The 21063-nt window shown below is 36.8% G+C and overlaps 5 protein-coding genes across 8 annotated transcripts; 3 read left to right on the plus strand and 2 right to left on the minus strand.

Annotated features, from left to right (window-relative positions):
* Nucleotides 1-151: 151 nt before the first annotated feature.
* pex26 (peroxisomal biogenesis factor 26) lies at nt 152-2556 on the plus strand. The gene is made up of 5 exons (XM_059511875.1): nt 152-506; nt 593-739; nt 1549-1871; nt 1985-2131; nt 2223-2556. Exons 1-5 carry the CDS (start codon nt 310-312, stop codon nt 2324-2326), a joined length of 918 nt encoding a protein of 305 aa, XP_059367858.1. The 5' UTR covers nt 152-309; the 3' UTR covers nt 2327-2556.
* An 851-nt stretch (nt 2557-3407) lies between these two features.
* Nucleotides 3408-6555, plus strand: usp18 (ubiquitin specific peptidase 18). Of its 2 annotated transcripts, none has more exons than XM_059511876.1 (10): nt 3408-3537; nt 3674-3770; nt 4503-4639; nt 4721-4800; nt 4908-5042; nt 5327-5422; nt 5601-5750; nt 5834-5974; nt 6062-6111; nt 6261-6555. In XM_059511876.1, exons 1-10 carry the CDS (start codon nt 3456-3458, stop codon nt 6313-6315), a joined length of 1023 nt encoding a protein of 340 aa, XP_059367859.1. In that variant the 5' UTR covers nt 3408-3455; the 3' UTR covers nt 6316-6555. The 2 variants fall into 2 exon arrangements, with proteins under 2 accessions (XP_059367859.1, XP_059367860.1); XM_059511877.1 differs by having other exon boundaries at nt 3677-3770.
* Nucleotides 6556-6719: 164 nt separating this feature from the next.
* LOC132105548 (LYR motif-containing protein 5A-like) lies at nt 6720-7977 on the plus strand. 2 transcript variants are annotated; one of them, XM_059510736.1, is made up of 3 exons: nt 6720-6794; nt 7067-7150; nt 7309-7977. In XM_059510736.1, the coding sequence occupies exons 1-3, from the start codon at nt 6726-6728 to the stop codon at nt 7519-7521; spliced, it is 366 nt and encodes a 121-aa protein (XP_059366719.1). In that variant the 5' UTR covers nt 6720-6725; the 3' UTR covers nt 7522-7977. The 2 variants fall into 2 exon arrangements, with proteins under 2 accessions (XP_059366719.1, XP_059366720.1); XM_059510737.1 differs by lacking the exon at nt 6720-6794 and adding an exon at nt 6893-6924.
* Nucleotides 7663-12836, minus strand: slc5a8 (solute carrier family 5 member 8). The gene is made up of 15 exons (XM_059510459.1): nt 12495-12836; nt 12298-12363; nt 12169-12220; nt 11675-11742; nt 10928-11082; nt 10379-10519; nt 10158-10287; nt 9948-10036; nt 9342-9451; nt 9190-9257; nt 9014-9100; nt 8304-8476; nt 8131-8234; nt 7964-8052; nt 7663-7860 (listed from the first exon to the last, which is right to left on the minus strand). The coding sequence occupies exons 1-15, from the start codon at nt 12834-12836 to the stop codon at nt 7750-7752; spliced, it is 1785 nt and encodes a 594-aa protein (XP_059366442.1). The 3' UTR covers nt 7663-7749.
* Nucleotides 12837-16890: 4054 nt separating this feature from the next.
* On the minus strand, nt 16891-18906 carry LOC132105549 (ADP-ribosylation factor-like protein 1). 2 transcript variants are annotated; one of them, XM_059510738.1, is made up of 6 exons: nt 18790-18906; nt 18277-18414; nt 18115-18196; nt 17923-18034; nt 17435-17613; nt 16891-17352 (listed from the first exon to the last, which is right to left on the minus strand). In XM_059510738.1, the coding sequence occupies exons 1-6, from the start codon at nt 18791-18793 to the stop codon at nt 17322-17324; spliced, it is 546 nt and encodes a 181-aa protein (XP_059366721.1). In that variant the 5' UTR covers nt 18794-18906; the 3' UTR covers nt 16891-17321. The 2 variants fall into 2 exon arrangements, with proteins under 2 accessions (XP_059366721.1, XP_059366722.1); XM_059510739.1 differs by lacking the exon at nt 18790-18906 and adding an exon at nt 18693-18777.
* Between the last annotated feature and the right edge of the window lie 2157 nt (nt 18907-21063).

A 21063-nucleotide genomic window follows, 5' to 3' on the forward strand; every position in this document is an offset into this window, starting at 1 on the left:
TATATATATATATATATATATATATATATAATATGTATATATATACACACACACGTACGTGTGTATTTACTATTATTATTTGTTTTTAAGTTTTACATATTTCTCCGGACTTTTATCTTGTAGGGTATTTTCTTCGTCGTCCATTGTGGAAGTGCTGGGTTTGTTTACAGAATGGGTTACATGTTTCACGTGTAATGTTAGTGTCTTAAATTAATTAATGACATTGAGAATTCACGTTGTATTATTCTCAATAATTTCTTATTTCGCTATTAATCCTGTAATGCACTAAACGGTCAGTAGCAGTCCGGTATGAGGAGCAGTTCGTCGCTGTCTCTGGCGGGCGCTCGGGGCTCGGGGTCGGTTCGGCTCAGCAGCTCACCCGTAACCGCTCTGGTGGACGCTGCCCTTGAATATTTAATGGTAAAGAAAGACTTTCAGGCTGCTCTGGATACGTGCGAGAAAGGGCTTGAGAGTTTGGCCTCTTTTGCAGAGCAGGAGGACAGCAGGTGAGTTTTTATATATTACGTGTTATAATGAAATTATATTTTGCATTATAGTTATTTCAAATCTAATTCTAAATCTTTCCTTCCAGCTTCAAGTATGTAGAACTGAAAGCAGCATTGACTATAGTAGGGATTCAGGCGTTGGCTGAGCTCAATCAGTGGCGTGGAGTTCTGCACTGGGTTTTGCAGCAGTATGGAGAAACAGAGAAAATTCCTGCCAAGATTATCCAAATGTGGTCAGAAGAATCGGCATTCATCTCACAAATTACATTAACCCTAAAAAGTGCAAAATTGTAAAGAGACATCAGAAAATTAATTTATTGCTATTTTATCGGAACTCAATGGTACAATATCATGATTTTTATTTTTTCTTCAAAACTTTAGTCTCATATTTGATCATAATGTTTGTATCCCCAAGATACGTCACACCCTTTGGGATATACATTCACTGAAAACAGAACACTTGTTTATCAATGCTTCTTACAACATGGTTGTAATTCCTAAATGCTTTGGAATAACTAGGTTAGTTTCTTTTTAAAAACTTTTTTTTAAATTTAAGATTATTGCTGAAGTGAAAGCATTTAAAAAAAGTTATAAAAGTTTAAGTTTACAGTAAAGATAATCTGGTATATTACTTCTGTATTTTATATAAAATAAATATTTTATAAAATATGTTGCACTCTAAAATTGCTATAAAATCAAAGCCGATCAAAGTTGATATCACACAAATATTGGTTCTTGTGATTTTTGTTTGGGTGCTAAAAATAACCATTGTGTTACACCCAAACAGCCAAATTGATTTTTTTATGCAGTTTTCTATCACAGTATCACTTCTGTTACAAAACAGTAACCAAAAATGGAACCTTGACTACCAGACCTTTCCAACGATCTGCGTTTTGTCAAGATTACAAAAAGCATTAATTTTCTGAAACACAAGCTACAGCATATATCCCCCAGCATATGATGCCCCTTTTAGGGTTAAACAGCGCTTGAATATGGGTGAATACTCTACATCACTTCTAATGCTATATTATCTGTTTCACAGCATTCTTCTCTATGTGAAAGTGGATGAGCGGGCCGTGATGAAGGATGCGATCTGTGATTGGCTGCACTGCTCTGGTAACATGAGCCAGTCAGGGTTCAGCTCTGTGGCTGAGCTGTATTTCCTCCACATACTGGTGCCGATGGGTCACACGGCTGAAGCTCTGGAGATGCTGGAGACTGATGTGGGTTGGGTGGCCTTCACTGATGAACAGAGGCAAGCAGCTCGGAGTTTGGTAGACGTTCAGAATGAGAAAAATGCAACATCATCCTCTACAAATCCTGAATCTGTAGCTTTGACGACAACAACTTGTGCTTCAAAACAAGGTGACTTTCTTTTATTAATGTGCTTAAAGTCAAAAATTGCAATGTCATTTGATTGGAGATCATTCTATTGTAGAATTGATAATTGATGCAATGGTGCAATTTGTGATTTACAGATAAACTGACTCAGCGGCTGACTTCCATAATGAGGTTGTTATACCGAGGTCTTTCAGTAGGCAGTGTGAGAATCAGATCCATTTCTCTGCGCAGAGTTTTTCTGGCTTTAATGTTGTTGTATTTGCTTCTCATCCGTATAGACCCGGGTAAGAGATCTGCTTGCCATTCTTATGCAATGCATCCTCAACAGTTACTTTAATTAATGATAATTCTTTTCTGCAATTTCTCCACCTCCAGCTCTTCCCTCAGCTTTCCCATGGTTGCTCCGCCTGCATGGACTCCTTCAGCAGATGTGGAACACCATGTTTGGACCTTATTACAGAACCAACAGCCGGATTTAGAGTTTTAATGGAGTTATCCTGGAACTAACTGTGAAACAATGTTGCTGCCACTGATTTGTAATACTTAATGCATCCTGTGATTGTCATGGGCATCTCTTATTGGTGTATTTACTTACATTATAGGTAAATAAATAAAAAAAAACACTGAATTATATCAAACTACTGATAGCCTATTTAAAATGGATGGTATTGTGGAGATAAGTATTTAATGCAGATCAAATTTAATTTTATTATATAATGTGTACATTTGTTTTTGAATCTGAGTTCATGTGGATCTGCTCCAGATACGGTATGTAAATTTATTTATATATATATATATATATATATATATATATATATATATATATACACATATATTAAACTATAAAACTTTTATTAAGAATTTACAGGCAGAGGTTTTTATCTGGGATATTATTGACTAAAATTAAAACCATTTAAAATGGTTTTATTTCTGCTAGTTTCCAAGGCAACATTTCTCATTTTTATTTTAAGGTGAAGAACTAAAATAACTAAAACCAAAACAAAACAAAAAAAATGAATACATACACAACTATAAAAACAAACATTAATATTTTTTTTTTACTAAAAATATACAAATATATTATAAAAAATATTAACATAAACCATGGTCGTATATGCATCATAGTAAAAAAAACTATATGTATGTATATATATATATATATATATATATATATATATATATATACATAGGCCTGTAGAGTAAATATAAATATTTGTATAACCTATGTGTTATGGGTCCTGATATTTCTATCGATTTAAAAATAATGATTTCATCTTGTTTTTTAAAATAATAACAATATTATTGAAAGTTATTTAAAAAATGTTAAAAAACATTGTCGTTTACTCTGAACCGGGTGTTAGTTTCGTGTCTGTGACAGAAACTGAAGCGTGAACTGAAAGCGAAACTTAAATCAGCTGTCTCTGTTTATGTCTGAATGAAACTCATTGTTATGCTACGAGTAACGCGAGCTGGAGTGTCTTGAAGAGGGTTAATACTTCGTCAGCTTAGTTTGTTTATTTTATTTTATAACCAATCTGCAGATTAATGCTGACAAAAAAAGGTTTCCATACAACACTGAGAAGCGTTTGCAGTCGTATATGTCTGTGTATGGGGAAGAATTACAGTAAAATGGATCCTCGATCACTCTACCGCTCTGCATCATTGAATTATGGAAGATCATTGCATTATGGTAGGTCATCAGATACTTGCACTTTGCATCATATCACATATTTTTAATGAGACAAAACTCTTAATGTAACTACTGTTATTTCAGTCTTTTGAACAATTTTTTAAATGCTGGAACAAATAATGATCTAATGTTTCAGAAGTGAGGGGCCTTTTCAACAACAGTCTGTCCTGCTGCGTTAATGCTTTGCTTCAGTCCTTTTCTGCCACCACTGAACTCCTGGACATACTGAACAAGTAAAGCACTTTTGTCTTTTGAATAAACAGCATACTTGAAACTAGCCATGCTTAATTTGGACATCCAGAAAAAACAAATTTCTTCCTCAGAACAGATTTGGAAAAATGTAGCTTTACATCACTTGCTCATCAATGGATCCTCTGCAGTGAATGGGTCCTGTCAGAATGAGAAACCAAACAGCTGATAAAAACATCCCATTATCCACACGACTTCGGTCTTGTGAAGTGAAATGCTGTGCTTGTGAGAAACAAATCTATCATTAAAGCATTACGAGTCTATAATCTATAACAATGCTTCCTCTAGTAAAAAAAAGTCCATCTCCTGTTGTCTTCTAACATCAAAATCCATTGACATATTTGTTTAGAACTGTTTTGTACTGTTTTTTCTTTCTTGATCTGTGCATATTTTTAACGCCTGATTCTGATGAGATAACTTATTTTTTCACTTGAGAAAGCAATATTATGGATTGAGGACTCAACTGTTTTTTCACTTCACAAGATATTAATTGATATACTGAAGTCATGTGGATTACTGAGATGTTTTAGCTGCTGTTTGGACTCTCATTCTGACGGCACCCCTTCACTGAAGAGGATCCATTACTGAGCAAATGATGAATTTCTCCAAATCTGTTCCAATGAAGAAACAAACTCCTCTACATCTTGGATAGCCTAAAAGGTGGGAGTACATTTTCAACTATTTTTTACATTTTTGGGTGAACTCTTCCTTCAAAGATGGAATCCATCAGTTGGGATTGATGAGAGGAACGTCCCACTGCAGTTGAGTAACGCCCTGGAAGCCATGAGGGACAAATCACATTCTGCGCCACACAAAGACTTCCTCAACTGCCTCTACCGTCAAGCCATCCGACGTATGCGTCATAATACCCTAAAAATCCTAAACTTATGGAAATAATGTGGCTCAGTGGTGTTATTCTGTCATTCTGATGTAGCATCCACTCAACAAGATGCAGATGAAATATTCCACATCATCCTAAATCTCAGTCAGAAGCAGATGCCTGATGCTGCTGTGGTGGGTTCTCATTAAAAATAGATACAGATACAGATTTTGTTCAGCATACTGTCAGTGTAAACAGAATAATCAGTTATGTTAAACTCTTTTTCCATTTACTCTTTCAGGCTCAGGAGATCCGCAGTCTCTATGAGATAAAGGTAGAGACCCAGGTGGTGTGTTCAAAGTGTGAATTCATTCACAGAGCGCCCAGCTCTCTTTTCAGTCTTCCTTTGGCAATCTGGGAAAGAGAAAACACCCTGGTAAACAATTTAAAGTGAATTTTAAATCATCACTTACTCACCCTCAAGTTGTTCTAAACCTGTGTGAGTTAAAAACAAAAGAAGATATTTTGAAGAATGTTGGTAATTAATCAGTGGTAGCCACTGACAAAAATACATGGAGGTCAATGGCTACCAGCAACTGTTTGGTTACCAACATCCTTGAATCTACATTCATTTTTAGTCATTGTGCATCAGTAATGTACATTGTAATGTAGAAGATCTTGCACCAATCATGCTTTATTATTTTTCCTTATGTTCTTTAGGAAGGCTGCATCAACTCTTTTTTCAAGCTACAAAAGCTGCCAGACAGCGAGAAGTTTTACTGTGACCGGTGTGATAAAAAGCAGCCATCCACTCATGTGTGTGCTTTATTTGTTATTATCTAATATAATATTTAAGCAATTTCTACGGTCCGCTTTAATTTTGTTAATACAGCAAATCCAAGAAAGATTTACCCTGATTTCAGCACATAGTGGACTGCATTGTAAGTTAATTGTTTTGATTTTAATTAATATTATTATTTTTTTGGTCATGTAGGAAATGAAGCTTGTCTCATTGCCTCCGATTCTGTGTGTCCACTTGAAAAGATTCAGAAACAATGATGGTTTCACCAGGAAACTCTTCAGCGAAGTCACCTTTCCTGAAACATTCAGCACTGAAATTTTTGCTGCTGGACAATCAGAAAATGTACGTTTAGCATATATTTAGTAAAGAACTCTGCAGTCATAGTAATATTGTCATATGCTTGATTTGTTGTATGCTTGTTTTAGGCTGATGGTCTTAAGGCTGATGAGTGTTACAGTCTCTATGCAGTAGTAGTGCACATAGGAAATGCCATGTTTGGTCACTACACTGCTTTCATCAACTCAGATCAGAAGTGGTATTATGCTGATGACAGCTGTGTGCAACAAGTAAGAGATAGTGACAGACTTTTTTAACTAAATAGTTAAGACTGAAATTTAACCAATATTGATATGTAATTATTTTATTTATCACAGTCCACATGGGCAGAAGTGCGGGAAACATATGGAGGGTCCCATCGGAATGGGTATGTTAAGCATCAATAATTCTAAACTTAGGCCCTTTAATGGAAATTAAAACAAAAATGCAAATGTTTAAAATAATTACTTTATTCTCATTGCGTTTCATCAAAGACATCTTCCAGGTTTTAATTATAATTTTGCATGCTGTTTTTAGACATACAGCCTACTTGCTTCTGTACAGAAAGAAGAGCCAGAATTCATCTGGATAACTGTTGGGAACACTGCAGCATTTATGAATTAATGCAGAGAATATTCCAAGATTAGGACCAAAGTCTATTTAAATTTTGGGTGAAAGTATGAAGAAAGGTGTTAAATAATGTATATCAATATATTTTCATGTTGATTGGGGTTTATATAGAACAGTATTTTGGGAAGGATTATGCTATTTTGTCAGAGAATGTTTTGTGAAATGAATGGATATTGTTAAATAAAAATATGTTTTGAAATAATGTTGTCTTTTATCTCAAGTCCTTACTGTAAAATACTGTACAAAAATAGAATTTTTTCTCGGGTTAAAAAAATGTCTGAAGTTTACAGGCCACGTAGTTGACTGGTTCAATGCCACAATGAGACTTTTATTCTGAAAAATACACAGACGCAAACTGGCTTTTATTTGGGGATGCCGTCGCGTTTAATGACTTTTATTTTGGAAAGCATCCATGCCATGGAATTTCCTCCGCACGTCCTGGTAAGCTAAGCGCCTCTGCTGAGCAAACGTTGTCATAAACCATATTTCTTATAAGAAAAATTTACTACCGATCTGAAGATTACTTTATCCACTCATTAAATCGGCTTTTCTCACCTTAATAATCTATAAAGTATGACAATACAATAAGAGGAGAATTATATTTGAGGAGAATTTCAGTCCACATTTTTTTGTGTTATTTGTGTGTTGCATGCTATTAAACATAATAGGCAATACATTGTGGTGTATTATTGTTTGTTCTCTGTTTGTTTTAGGTTTATTGTCTGCCTCAGGATAAAAAGAGAGATATTAAAATGAGTAATCCACTGAGAGGTGAAGTTTTAAGATTGTACAAAAATGTAAGCAGCCTTTTCTGCTTTCTTTTTCATCTGTTCTTTTCATGTTTACTGGACATAACATTGCATGGCAGCCAAGTCACAAAAGAAGCAAATACAGAAGGAAGAAATGCCTACTGATGACTATCCATTGCTTGGGTAATGCATTTCTTTTTATACAGCTTCTGTATCTTGGGCGGGATTATCCAAAAGGCACTTCATACTTCAGCGAGCGTCTGAAAACAGCTTTCATGAAGAACAAAGATATCACAGATCCCGAGAAAATCAAAAAGCTGGTTGACCGTGGAGACCTTGTGATCAAAGAACTCGAGGCACTTTACTTCCTCAGGAAATACAGAGTAATGAAGAAACGCTACTATGAACCAGAGCATTAATCCATGTATCTGTCACACGTGCCAGACTGTACAGTGTATATGTCAAAGGTTAAATCATTATTATCTGTACATTTCTGATTGTTTGTGTTTGATGTGTACTATAACATATTTGGACATAAACATTTATTTTTACTACTTCTAAGTCCTTGTTAAATTTACAATATACAGTTATTGGTAATGACAAGTACATATGCATGTATAGTTAAAGGCATTTCGTTTTATGATGTCCTAAGCAGGTGTTTGTGTAGATAGCTCTACATCACAGAAAGCAAAGTTGGTTTTTCCAAAGGATTTGTCCAGTTCCTGCTCCAGCTCAAACGTCCCTGCACTACCGGAAACCTTTTAGTGCAAATAATCAAAAATTATCAAAGTGATGGGAATAGTGTGAGTATATTTGTACATGTACATTTGTATATATGCTCGCATTAAAGAATATACTCACTTTTGCTTTGAGAACATTGTAGGCTTTGTAGAAGGTAAGATCTTCTTTTGATATCATAAGCCCAGACTGTACTTTCATCTGTCTGCCGCCTTGGAGAGAAACTTAGAAAACGTCAGTTGCTTTGAACGAAGACAGCAGAGTGCTTCACATATCAGATTGTCTCATACCTGAAAGTATACTGACAAAGAGACCCACGGTGATGACCGTCACAGTCCCCAGTGGGCCAAAATACAAGTATGAGAGCGAGAACCAATTATCAGCCAGGAAAGGCCTGAGAAGAAATGGATCCTGTTATGTACCAGCCAATAGATTTCAATTCAACTGATTTTTGCAAACCCACCTTTCTAGATTTTCCTCTGTATTTGCAGTCCAATTAGTGCTACCTGAGAAGTTACAGCCGTGTGTCACCAGAGTCAACGGTCTGCTGTTCTCTGGTAGTGGAGGGTAAATCTGTGCCCCGATGCACACCCACAGTGACAGCGCCAAACCAGATATCAACCCTGCTAAACCTCCCTAAAACAGCCACACTTTTAAAGGAAGAGTTAAAAATGGCTGAAAATTTACTCAGACTCAGGTCATCCAAGATGCACTTGCTCACTAATGGATCCTCTGCAGTGAATGGGTGCCGTCAGAATGAGAGTCCAAACAGTTGATAAAAACATCATAATAATCCACAACACTCCTGTCCACTTTTCCCTGGAGGGATGAAGGATTTTTATGGATTATGAACTCATATTTTGGTCAGAAGCAATGGTTTAACTTGAAACTCAATGCTGGATTTGTTTCTTACAAACATGCAGCTTTTCACTTCACAAGATGTTAATTGATGGATTGGAGTCATGTGGATTATTGGGATGTTTTTATCAGCTGTTTGGATTCTCATTTTGACAGCACCCATTCACTGCAGAAGATCCATTGGTGAGCAAGTGATGTAATGATACATTGCTCTAAATCTGTTCTGATGAAGAAACAAACTCCTCTACATCTTGGATGGCCTGGTGGTGAGTAAAATGTAAGCAAAATTTAATTGCATATTAAATTTATGCAAACCTTTGCATTAGCGCAAGGAAACAGGATGCCAAGAGAAAAAAGGCCTAGTAGAGGCCCGCCAACCACTCCTACGATACTAATAGCAGCCTGTTGAGGATCAAACAGAAAGAAAAATTAGGATTATTATTATTAGGATTATTCGCCCTGTAATTTCACATAATTCATCAGTAACCCACCTGTAACATCCCTCCCATTAAAGATGCAACACCAGCCATTCCGATGCACACGGCACCATAAAACAGACCTGTAATTGGGGAATATCATCTGGTTCAGTAGGTGGAATTATTGATTATGGATTAATGGGCTCTAAGTGAAGATATTCACTCACTCATGCCCTTTGAAGCCCAGGACAGCTGCTTTTCTGATAGATTGAGGTATGGCCGTATCAGATCTGCAATAGTTACTGCAGCCAAAGCATTTACACTGGAGGAGACTGTACTGTAGAGAGTAAACATGATATAATACATGCTCACAAATGTTCATTTGATAAATGTGGTATTAATATTTTGTCTTTAACTCACTCACATATCACTCCATGTTTTAGGTTCCTCAAAAGAACCTTTTAGTGAAGTTCTTAAAATAAAATTTTTTCTTAGTGTGAATAATATTGAAATAACCATTATTGTGAAGATCTTTTGAGATGAGTAAATATTTCGTTAACTAATGTTAACAAGTGAAATGATAATGTAAAGTGTTTCCTGATTTTACATTTAACTCTCACAACACTCAGAACTTTATAATAGACTTTGTTAGTTTAATGGTAATTTATTGTCCTTTTTTGAGTCATGCTTTAATTGTATGGCAAAGAGCTGATTGGAAATTCTGCTAAATATCTTCTTTTATTTTCCACAGGATGTCATATATGTTTAGAACGACATTTTGGGTAAGTAAATGATGAATTTGGGTGAACTGGTTGTCTTAATAGAGAACAAACCTTAATGTGCCACTATATGCTGCTGCCACAAACAGTCCAGGCACGCCAGGATATTCACTCAGGATGTCCAACACCAGGTATGGCATAAGCTTATTGCATATAATATAGACAAACATTAATGTACCATATTTCAAATTGATAAAAGTTTTAATAACACGCACATGCACAGTTATTTTTATTGCATTTGAGATGCATTGTTGTGGTTGGTACCTGATCCAAAGCAGACACCTTTCTTGCTGTCCATGGATCACAGTTCTTATAAAAGGAGTATAGACACAAGCCACAAAATACTGAGCATAACGATATACCCCAAAGACATACCAAGTTAATGTATAAAGCCCTGGATAGAGACAAAAACACAGAGAAAAGTGGTTCAGATATTGCATTCCTTTTAATGTGAATTAGAGGTTTATGATTTGTGCAGTGCTCACATTTTGGCATGGAACATGGACTTGCATGATATGTATCTTTGCACCTGAGCTTGATTGATACCATAGACACTGGTCCAGAGGAACGTCCCTCCCACTGTGATGCTCCAGAAAGTGTGTCTCCTCAGAGGGTTTGGATCGAAGCTGAGAGGGTCGGACACAGCATGAGAAAGACAAACGTTTAAAGAGATCGTCCAGGCAAAAACTCTGTCATTTACTCAACCTCATGTTGCTCTAAACTTGTATGAGTTTCTTTCTTCTGCTGAACACAAGGGAAGATATTTTTTTATGCTGGTGACCAAGCAGTTTTGGTTACCTTTTTTCTTCCATTACATATTTTGATCATAAAATGGAAGTCATTGGAAGCTGAAACTGTATAGTTTCCAACATTCTTCCAACATTATCTTCTTTGTGTTACACTGAAGAGAGAAACTCATACAGGGTTGGAACGACATGAGGATGAGTAAATGATGACCGTATTAATTTACATTTTTCTCTGGACTATCCCTTTAATTATCCATTCCTGTATCTGTCAGTCATGTCATAACTTACTCCCATATGTTGAGCCGCCCACCCTGGGCGGAGTCACTGATGATAGTGGAGATCCCGCCCTGCAGCAGCACTGATTGGACGATGACAGCCAAGAGCCCGGCAAAGATGATGCCCACCTGGAATACATCCGTCCACACCACTGCCTTTAGACCGCCCTACCAGGGTAAAGGGACAGTTCTTTATGATGCACATTTTAATATATATACATACAATGCCAATTCTAACAAGTGTTGCTACACTGTTAAAAATTAAGGTTCTTTATTGGCATCAGTGTTTCCATGAAGAACCTTGAACATCCATGGAAACTTTCAAGTGCAGAAAAGGTTCTTTATATTCAAAAAAGGTTCTTTTTTTAAAATGCTCTTCAAAATAGTTATTTTGGGAACCAGAAAAGTTCTTCTACGACATTTTGGAACCTTTATTTTTAAGAGTGTTCTGTATAATTTCAATATAGCAGGGATTCTGAAACTTTTTAGTCTATATCTTGATCTTGTTCATTGTCACTGAAATAAAATGTCAACTGAAATAAAATAAAATGTATAGAATATATATATTGCCAAGGAAACATTTGTATTGTGTAGTTTAACATGATGCACTAAAATACCTAAAATTGGAAATAAAAATAATTACTATAGAAAATATAAAAATAAAAACTAATCCAACATTAATAAAACCTTTTGTGTTTAATAACTTAGTATTTTAGTATCCCATTGACACCAATATAACACTACTCTCCTTCTAACTTACTAATGTACAGTAGAGAGTGCAAACCACTCCGGTGGACACGACGGCACCCCAGAGATCTACACCTGTGACTGAGAAGAGGAGAGAAGGGAGAGAGTTCACTTGACCAGACAGCACTGTGCACTATCAAGCATACTTGTTACACCACACACTTCACAAATAAAGCCGTTTCACTCACAGACTTAAAAATAGAGCTTCTTTAATGGCATTGATGGTTCCATAAAGAGCCTTTAATATCCATAGAACATTCCAATTTCACAAAAGTTCTTTATAGTGGAAAAAAGGTTCCTTAGATTATTAAAATGTTAAGAATAAATGGTTCTTTTTAAGAACTGCTCACTAACGGTCCTTTGGGGAAACATGGCATTGCTGTGAAATTCTCCTTTTGGAACCTTTATTTTTAAAAGTGAAAGAAGAAGAAATTGCTTCAAGAATAAGATTAATCTAGAATTTCGGATAATTGTTAGTAAGAATTACAGAAGTGCAAAAAATCCTACCTTGGTTTAAAGCCAAAGCCGGAGCATAAATTACCAGACCCGTGTATAACACCTGAGAAGAGATGCAAAATAGTACATTGAATTCACTATATGATTTAATAAGAGAGACAATAACAAGCAAACACTCACTGTCTGTATGATAAACAGGACTGTCCCAAATAGTCGAATTACTTTATTGTAACGCATCTCCAGATACTGCAAACAAAGAAAAAAAAAAATTGCATAATTTACAGAATTAAAGTATAATTGCAACATTTTAACTACCTCAATAAACTCACCAATAAAAAAAAATGTATGCATTATTTCATTTTTTCCTGTCATCTCACCTCATAGGTGCTGGTTATTCCCAGCCTGTAGAAGATCGGCAGGAAAATCTCAGAGCTCACAGCCACCATCAGAAAATAAGCAAAGCAGATGAGGATGAAGACGGCTCCGTACTGATACACCTCCACAGGGGTCCCCAGAACGGTGATGGCTGACATGAAGCTGGCTGTCAGGGACAGAGCCACCGGCACTGCCGTCATACTCCGTCCACCCACCAGAAAGTCTGCCGAGCTGCTCTGACCTCGTCCGTTGAAGGCGTAGTAAACCCCAATGCCTGCTGAGATCACCAGCATTAAGGTTAAGACACCATAGTCCCACACACTGAAAGACGCCGCACTTGACATCTTGGTGCTTCACGTCTGAACTTCTTTAAGAGGGTCTCTTGATTTTACAAGGCAGGCTTTGAGGCTCTTTTTGCTAAATATTATCAGTGAGCATCAGGAATTTACTCATTGAAAGCTGATTGTTAGTTCAGAGATTGAGTCATGACAGAAAGAGGTGTTATTGAGTCAGAGAGTCTAAGCCAAAGTTACTCACCGTGATTGTTCCTGGAGCTGCATGCTTGTTATCATCCCGCCCCATCACACTCATTCCTCCTTACTTATACTGCAGTGCTCCCAAATAGATACAAATACTCTACAATTATGGCCTTAAATTATTCACTCCCTTTTAATAACAAAAGCTGCCTAATGATATTAATCTCCCAATATTACTAATGTTTTGTGCATCTGTTTATAGGTAATTTTCCAATTATAGGTTTCTCTGCCTTCAGAGTAATGAGTTCTACCCAGCTGACCTGCAGGTGGCTCCCACACAGGACCTCATAAAGAAGAGCAGCTCCTCATCAGAGCATGAAATGGGTGAAGAGGTAGATGCTGACATGGAAGAAAAGGAAGAAGATTCAAAACAACCCAAGAAGAAGATTCCTAGAAAATCAGCAGCCAAGAAAGAGATTATCTTATTTTTTAACATTCGTCTTTGTGTTCTAGTTACGTACTTTCACAGACTAGATGTGCATGCCTAATATAACAGAAAAATGAGTATTCATTTGTTTCTTGTCAACATATGTACTTATTTTGTTACAGGCAGCTCATGGCACAGTTGAAGGTCTTTTCCAAATTCACCAATCCAAAAACTTTATATATGGAGGAAAAATTAAGTGAACTGTACACCCAAGTATGATTTCCCATCTTTATGTGAAAGATCATTTTACTTATTAATGGCTGCCTGAGATTAATGTTTTTTTCTAACCCACGGCTTCTGTGCCATAAAGACCAAAAAATCCAGAAAGCACTGGACTGTTTGATGACATACAAAGACCCAAACATACTGGCCTACAAGTAAGTCTCACTGTCCCTTCTTTTCTGTAATAATATTGTATTATACAGTAACTAGGTCAGTTTATGAATAGAATGCTTTATATCCAGAGCAGAGACTGATGGTATCTTCCAACAGGCTTCTTTGGTTATCTTACTAACTTTCACTGCTGAGATACCGGAATGTACCAATTGCCCCAGGAAGTATTATGATATTAATTTCACATCTCTGGGTTACTTTGAGCCACTTTTGTCATCTGATGCAGGAAAAAAATAACTAGAGGCGACCCTCGCTGATCTAATTTTAAGCCTGTTATCAGGGCTTTTATCCTACCTCAAACTTGACGTAGGAGTGCTTTAGTTTTAAAGTTTTAAACATTTTGTTATGTGGACTTTTTTATTATTTATATTTGGGGGTTTATTAATATGATGGCTTACAGGAATACTTTAAGAATTTTTTTCTACATTGCTTCAGTGGCAGTATTCCCCAGGGCTTTGTTTTAGGTCCATAATAATTGTCAATTTGTTACCATTTACAGAGTACACCTGGATGAAAAGCACTTTAAAGATGATATTGTCCATTACAACATCTCAGAGGAAGGAGCCATGGTACTTCCGTCGCATAGACCCCAGCTCACTCCCATACTTATGAGGTGTGTGTTTAGATGCACAATGCATATTAATGATTTCTCTATCATCTGCTGTTGTTTCTTCTCTGAATGTTAATGTTATGTGCCTGCAGTTAGTAGTTATTTATATATTCTTTCAGGATACTATATGGGCGGATGTGCCTTAGGGTTGGCAATAGGTTTCAGGGCCTCAACATCCTCTCAAAGTATGTCCATATAAATCTATTTATACACAGAGGCACCTTAAAAGGCTGTTAACCCAAAGAACAATAACCATACATTTTTTATAATCATTCTTTTCTATGACAATTACGAATTCCACATCATAATAACGACACAGGAACTATATCATTGGAATCACTTTCAGAATGTTATTTTCAAATCTAAATCCACTGACTTTAAAGAACCTGAGCATTTAAAGGGTTAGTTCACCCAATAATCAAAATGATGTCATTAATAACTCACCCTCATGTCGTTCCAAACCCGTGAGACCTCCGTTTATCTTCGGAACACAGTTTAAGATATTTTAGATTTAGTCCGAGGGCTCTCAGTCCCTCCATTGAAACTGTGTGTACGGTATACTGTCCATGTCCAGAAAGGTAATAAAAACATCATCAAAGTAGTCCATGTGACATCAGAGGGTCAGTTAGAATTTTTTGAAGCATCGAAAATACATTTTGGTCCAAAAATAGCAAAAACTACGACTTTATTCATCATTGTCTTCTCTTCTGTGTCTGTTTTGAGAGAGTTCAAAACTCTGTAGTGTAGTGATATCTGGTTAGCGAACGAATCACTCGATGTAACCGGATCTTCTTGAACCAGTTCACCAAATCTAACTGAATCATTTAAAACGGTTCACGTCTCTAATAAGCGTTAATCCGCAAATGACTTAAGCTGTTAACTTTTTTAATGTGGCTGACACTCCCTCGGAGTTCAAACAAACCAATATCCCGGAGTAATTCATTTACTCAAACAGTACACTGACTGAACTACTGTGAAGAGAACTGAAGATGAACACTGAGCCGAGCGAGATAATGAACAAAAGATTGACTCGTTCCAAAACATGATTACCATTTACAATAACCGTTTTCTAGTTGAAAAATGTAATTTATTCCTATGATAGCCGCCATCGGGATGAGATTCACTTTGGTCACCGAGCACACTAAAGAGATGAGCACACTGGATATGAGATTCCTGACTGCTGTCATGCACAACACTTTCCATTCTCTAGAGGTGATGTTACTATTAGCCTCTAGATGTCTTTTTCGGTGTCTTTTTGCTTCTTGACCTGCATTCATTTTTTTATGCTTTTGGTGTGTTTCGGAGACAGATCGGTGACATGTCTCTGGCAGACAGCGCCACCACGTGTTTGTCAGCTGTAATAGCACAGCTCTCTGAAGTCGGATGCCCAGAGGCAGATGAAGGAGATTGTGCACTACACCATACTGGATGCAATACGAAAGGGTTAGAACAGTAACATCTTAGCTTAAATTAGTACATTACTGCTGTATGTATATTTTACATTTATTCATTATTTATTTTTTATTCCCTGAGCTCATATATCATATTTGTGATTACCGAGGCTCTGCAGGCCCTCATCTGGACCCTGAAGTTTCCTCTAAAATAATAAAAATATTTGTTACTTATAAACTTACTTTATGTGGCCAAAGTGATCTACCTCATCTCACCAGAGTCTGATAGCACAAATCCAGCTGAAGAACAGGAGGGTGAGCAGAAAGAAATGACAGACAACATGGAGAATGAAGAGGAATAGAAGAAGCAGGAGCTTGAGGAGCAACAGACACACCGAAAGTGCCTTTGAAAGTGGGCGTTAAATCAGTCTTTGTTTATGCTTGACAGATGGATCGCTGGTAGGAACGTCCTCTGATTTGAGGATCCCCAGCTCAGGGATCTGAGTTAAGCAACAGTTTGCAAAGGTAAACTAGTTTTTCTAGTTCTCTCTGGCTTTTGCAGCAGTGCAGAAAGAAGCCGTTCAGAGACGAGCTTCACACAAGAAAGCCAAAGCCATGCAGGTAAAACATGTTTCTGAATGCTGCTCTAAAGTGTGTCACTGGTTGATCTTCTAGTCTTCAGAGACAACTATAAATAAACCATTTGTTCGTTAATTTCCAGGTTACACATCTTTACAACCAAAGTAAAAATTAAACGGTAATTATTTTCATGATTTCCCTTCACAGGCTGTTGTAAATCCTGACATTGCTGCCAGAAAGAAGGTAAAGAAGCAGTTAAAGAAAAACGAGGCCAAAAAGCGGAATTTGTGTGTACAGGTGTGTAAAGCAAAGAAACAAAGGCACATGCACATAACTGAAAAACTTGGCTATAATCCGCTGATTCATTCACCACGTGTATCAGTATATGTTTTTTTGCAACGTTTATAAAAAAAAAAACCTTGCAAAACCAGCCCAGCCATTGATGTTATATGCATGATGTAATACGTGTCGACTGCATATTTATTTCACAGCCATAATGCAGGAGTGCACGCCCCTGTACACGTCCAAATATAAATATGCCATTACAAATCCAAATCATACAAACAACAGTCAGTCTTAAATATCTACCCAAATAATATGAAACCAAGCTGCAGTGATTATTCCGAAACTAGGCTAAATTTAAAAAGCAGACACTTCTGAAATTACAAACGTAGTGAATACAGTTTACCGAAAACAAGCATCAGTAGAGACAAGAAGAAAAAAGGAGGAGTTCATTCATGGAGAGTCCATTCAATGCTGCTCAATATTTCTGTACTAAATGGGAAAAGAGGATGGTCTTCACACAATAGGAAGAATGCAGTCATTGGTCCAAAGGACCCCCAATAAGAAGTCTCTAAAGTTCCTATTTATAAGATGTTTCTGTGCTTTTGCATTTACTGTCGGCTCTTCAGTGACTCAACCAACCTGAAATGTAGAAGAACAGGAGGTATTAGTAAATACAGTGCAAAGAATTTGTATTTAAACTGTCAAAAAGTAAAACTCTTACCATTCCATTGCCTCGTCCAGGCCTGTGCCTTTAGTAGCAGACGTCTTGAAGATCTGCCACTTCCTGTCTTTGAGCGCAGGTAAACCGAGAGCGTTAGCCACTTCGGTAGGAGTCATGGCCTGTTCCATGTCCTGCTTGTTTGCAAACACCACCAGAATGGCTTTCTTCAGCTCCTCCTCCTGAAAGACAAGGCTGATGAATTTAACCTTTAAAAATACAGGTACTTCATTGGCATCTTTGGTTTCATGCAGAGCCTTTAACATCCTTTCCACAAAAGTACTCTATTGTATTCCATTATCATTTATAGCACAACTGTTAATGATTTTGCAATATTTGCCTTTATAATTACATTTTTTTTGTCTGTGTGTTGTCTCTGTGTACTGGAAGCTTATGTCACTAAAACAAATCCCTCGTATGCGCAAGCATATTTGGCAATAAAGCTCTTTCTGATTCTTCAACTTGAAACGCAGCATAACAATCTGACCAACCTCCAGCATGGCCACCAGCTCAGATTTGGAGATGCCCATTCGGTCACGGTCACTGCTGTCCACTACATAAATCACTGCATCTGTGTTGGAGTAATAACACCGCCAATATGGCCTGTAGAAGATCGAGATTAAATCTTTAGATCGATTTATTTCTTAATCAATGTAAAATAAAGCAAATGAAAAACATCTTGCCTGATACTTGTCTGTCCACCGAGGTCCCACACTTGAAACTTTAAGTTCTTGTATGTCACAGTTTCCACATTAAAACCAATTGCTGTGTTCGAAAAATAACAAATTAGCTCACACTTCATCTCATGTGTAAAGTTGTGTGCATAAGTCATCAAAAACACGTACTAGGAATCGTGGTCACCACTTCTCCCACTTGAAGTCTGTACAATATGGTGGTTTTTCCAGCTCCATCCAAACCTAAAATTAGTATTCTCATCTCTCTGGTGCCAAACAGGCCCGAGAAGAGGCTGGAAAAGAACCCCCCTGTAAAAACAATAGAATTATATGAAATTATTGAACAGAAAATGGTGAACTAATGCCATTTTAGCTCAGTCTATCTCAGAATCATAGTACAAGTTGTCGCTTATAGCGATCACACCCAAACACATTCGAATAAAACACTATAATCATTATGAAAAGAGTCAAACCTGTTTTAAAAACGAGCTTTTCGATAACATGGGTAATTCTGATATCTGCTAAGCTAACAAACAAACTAGCGTCACCAGGCGAACCAATGCGTAACCAATGCGTGATGAGCAAACTTCAATAAACACACAGAAAAGCGTTCGTATTAATCGCATTTTAAAATGAACTGTCCATTACATCCAACAACATATATCTTATTTCACGCAGACCTACCCATTCTGGATGAAATAATTTAGTAACGCTGTCTTTCTGATGGAAACACTTCCGTGGTCGAGTTGCTGGATGACGTGTCACACATACACGTGAACGATCCAGCGCGCGCACATTCGACGCTCTTCTGAGCGAATCTGCTGCTGTCTGTAAATACCTCAAATATTTTGGGTTTTTAAAAATGATTATTAACAATATCAGAGAGATTCACATAAACATTAGAACAAGAACACGTGAGGATGCAATACAAATGTAAATATAATTAAGTAAAAATAATAATAAATAAATAAATAAATCATAACCATACAAGTTATTACTTTTTAAATTTATAAATTTTTCTACAAGATCGGATGTGTTTAACGCTTTTTTTTACTGGATGAGATTCTTTCACGTGATGAGTAAAGTAAAACTAAATCAGAAGTGAATATTTTACAATTAGGTTTAAAATTAAGGCACTGTGCTTTGTGAATGTGACATTTTGCTATCATATAAAAATAAAGTCCAGGGCATCCTTTATTTTTAGTAAACTTCCATAGTTTGGTCTGAGGAGGAGATTTTAACATTACAAATCTAAATATTTGCTTAATTTCCATGTTTTTCAATCTGGTTATATTTTTTTGAATCATAGAAAATACATTTTGGTCAAAAAATAGCAAAAACTACAACTTTATTCATCCTTGTCTTCTCTTCCGTGTCTGTTTTGAGAGAGTTCAAAACTCTGCAGTGTAGTGATATCTGGTTCGCGAACGAATCACTCGATGTAACCGGATTAAGGTAATTAGACTGGATTTGCAGCGGTGTGATCACAAAAATCACCACAGGAGGGTGCAACCCTTTTTAAGTTAATTAGACTGGATTTGCAGTGGTGTAATTCACAAAAATCACCACCGGAGGGCGCAACCGTTAGTTAAGTTAATTAGAATGGATTTGCAGCGGTGTGATTCACAAAAATCACCACCGGAGGGCGCAACCATTTGTTAAGTTAATTAGACTGGATTTGCAGCGGTGTGATTCACAAAAATCACCACCGGAGGGCGCAACCCTGCGTTAAGTTAATTAGACTGGATTTGCAGCGGTGTGATTCACAAAAATCACCACCGGAGGGCGCAACCATTCGTTAAGTTAATTAGACTGGATTTGCAGCGGTGTAATTCACAAAAATCACCACCGGAGGGCGCAACCGTTAGTTAAGTTAATTAGACTGGATTTGCAGCGGTGTGATTCACAAAAATCACCACCGGAAGGGCGCGACTGGACTTGCAGCAGTGTGATTCACAACAATCACCACCGGAGGGCGCATCCCTTTTAAAGTTAATAAGACTGGATTTACAGCGGTGTAATTCACAAAAATCTATACCGGGGGACACAACCCGCTGCAAATCAACTCTATTCAAGTTAAATGGGGTGCGCCCTCCTATATCAATATATTGAAGGAAAAGTTCACCCAAAAATGAAAATTTGCTGAAAATGTACTCACCCTAAGGACTTTCAAGACATCACATCACAATAATCCCCATGTAATCCACACCACTCCAGTCAATCAATTATTATTTTGAGAGGTTTCTTTCAAACACGCTGCTTTCACATATTCATCAAGATGCACCCATTCATTGCAGAGGATCCATTAGTGAGTAAGTGATGCAATGCTACATTTCTCCAAATCTGTTCTGATGAACAAACAAACTCATGCACATCTTGGATTTTTGGGTGAACATTTCTAATAATTTATATATTTATCTGCATATTTGAATGTTTCCGTCAGTTTATGTGGACAAATTCATGTACTGTATGTGTTGGTGATGAAAATAAAGTACTGAAGGAGCCACTTTAACTGGTCCTATTAGGATTGAGTGCAAAAATCCTAAACGTTTCGAGTCTAATCAATTTATATAGGTTGCGTCCTCCTATGACAATTTTGTTGAATTACACCACTTCAAATCACGTCTATTCAACTTAAATGGGTTGCCCCCCCCCCCCATTCCATTTTTTAAATAACAAAGCTGCAAATCATTTCTTTTCAACTTAAATGAGGTGCACCCTCTAATGGTGAGTTTTGTGAATTACACTGCCATATATCGAGTCTATTCAACTTAAATGGGTTGTGCCCTCCGGTGGGGATTTTTGTTAATTACACCACTGCAAATCGAGTCTAATGAAATAAAATGGGTTGCACCTGCCTGTGATTTCTGTGAATTATACAGCTATAGTAATTCATTATAGTATAGTATAGTATAGTGTAGTAATATTATAGTAAATTATAGTAAATTTTATGTAGAT

This window comes from Carassius carassius, chromosome 26, assembly GCF_963082965.1.
Source record: "Carassius carassius chromosome 26, fCarCar2.1, whole genome shotgun sequence".
Lineage (NCBI taxonomy): Eukaryota > Metazoa > Chordata > Actinopteri > Cypriniformes > Cyprinidae > Carassius > Carassius carassius.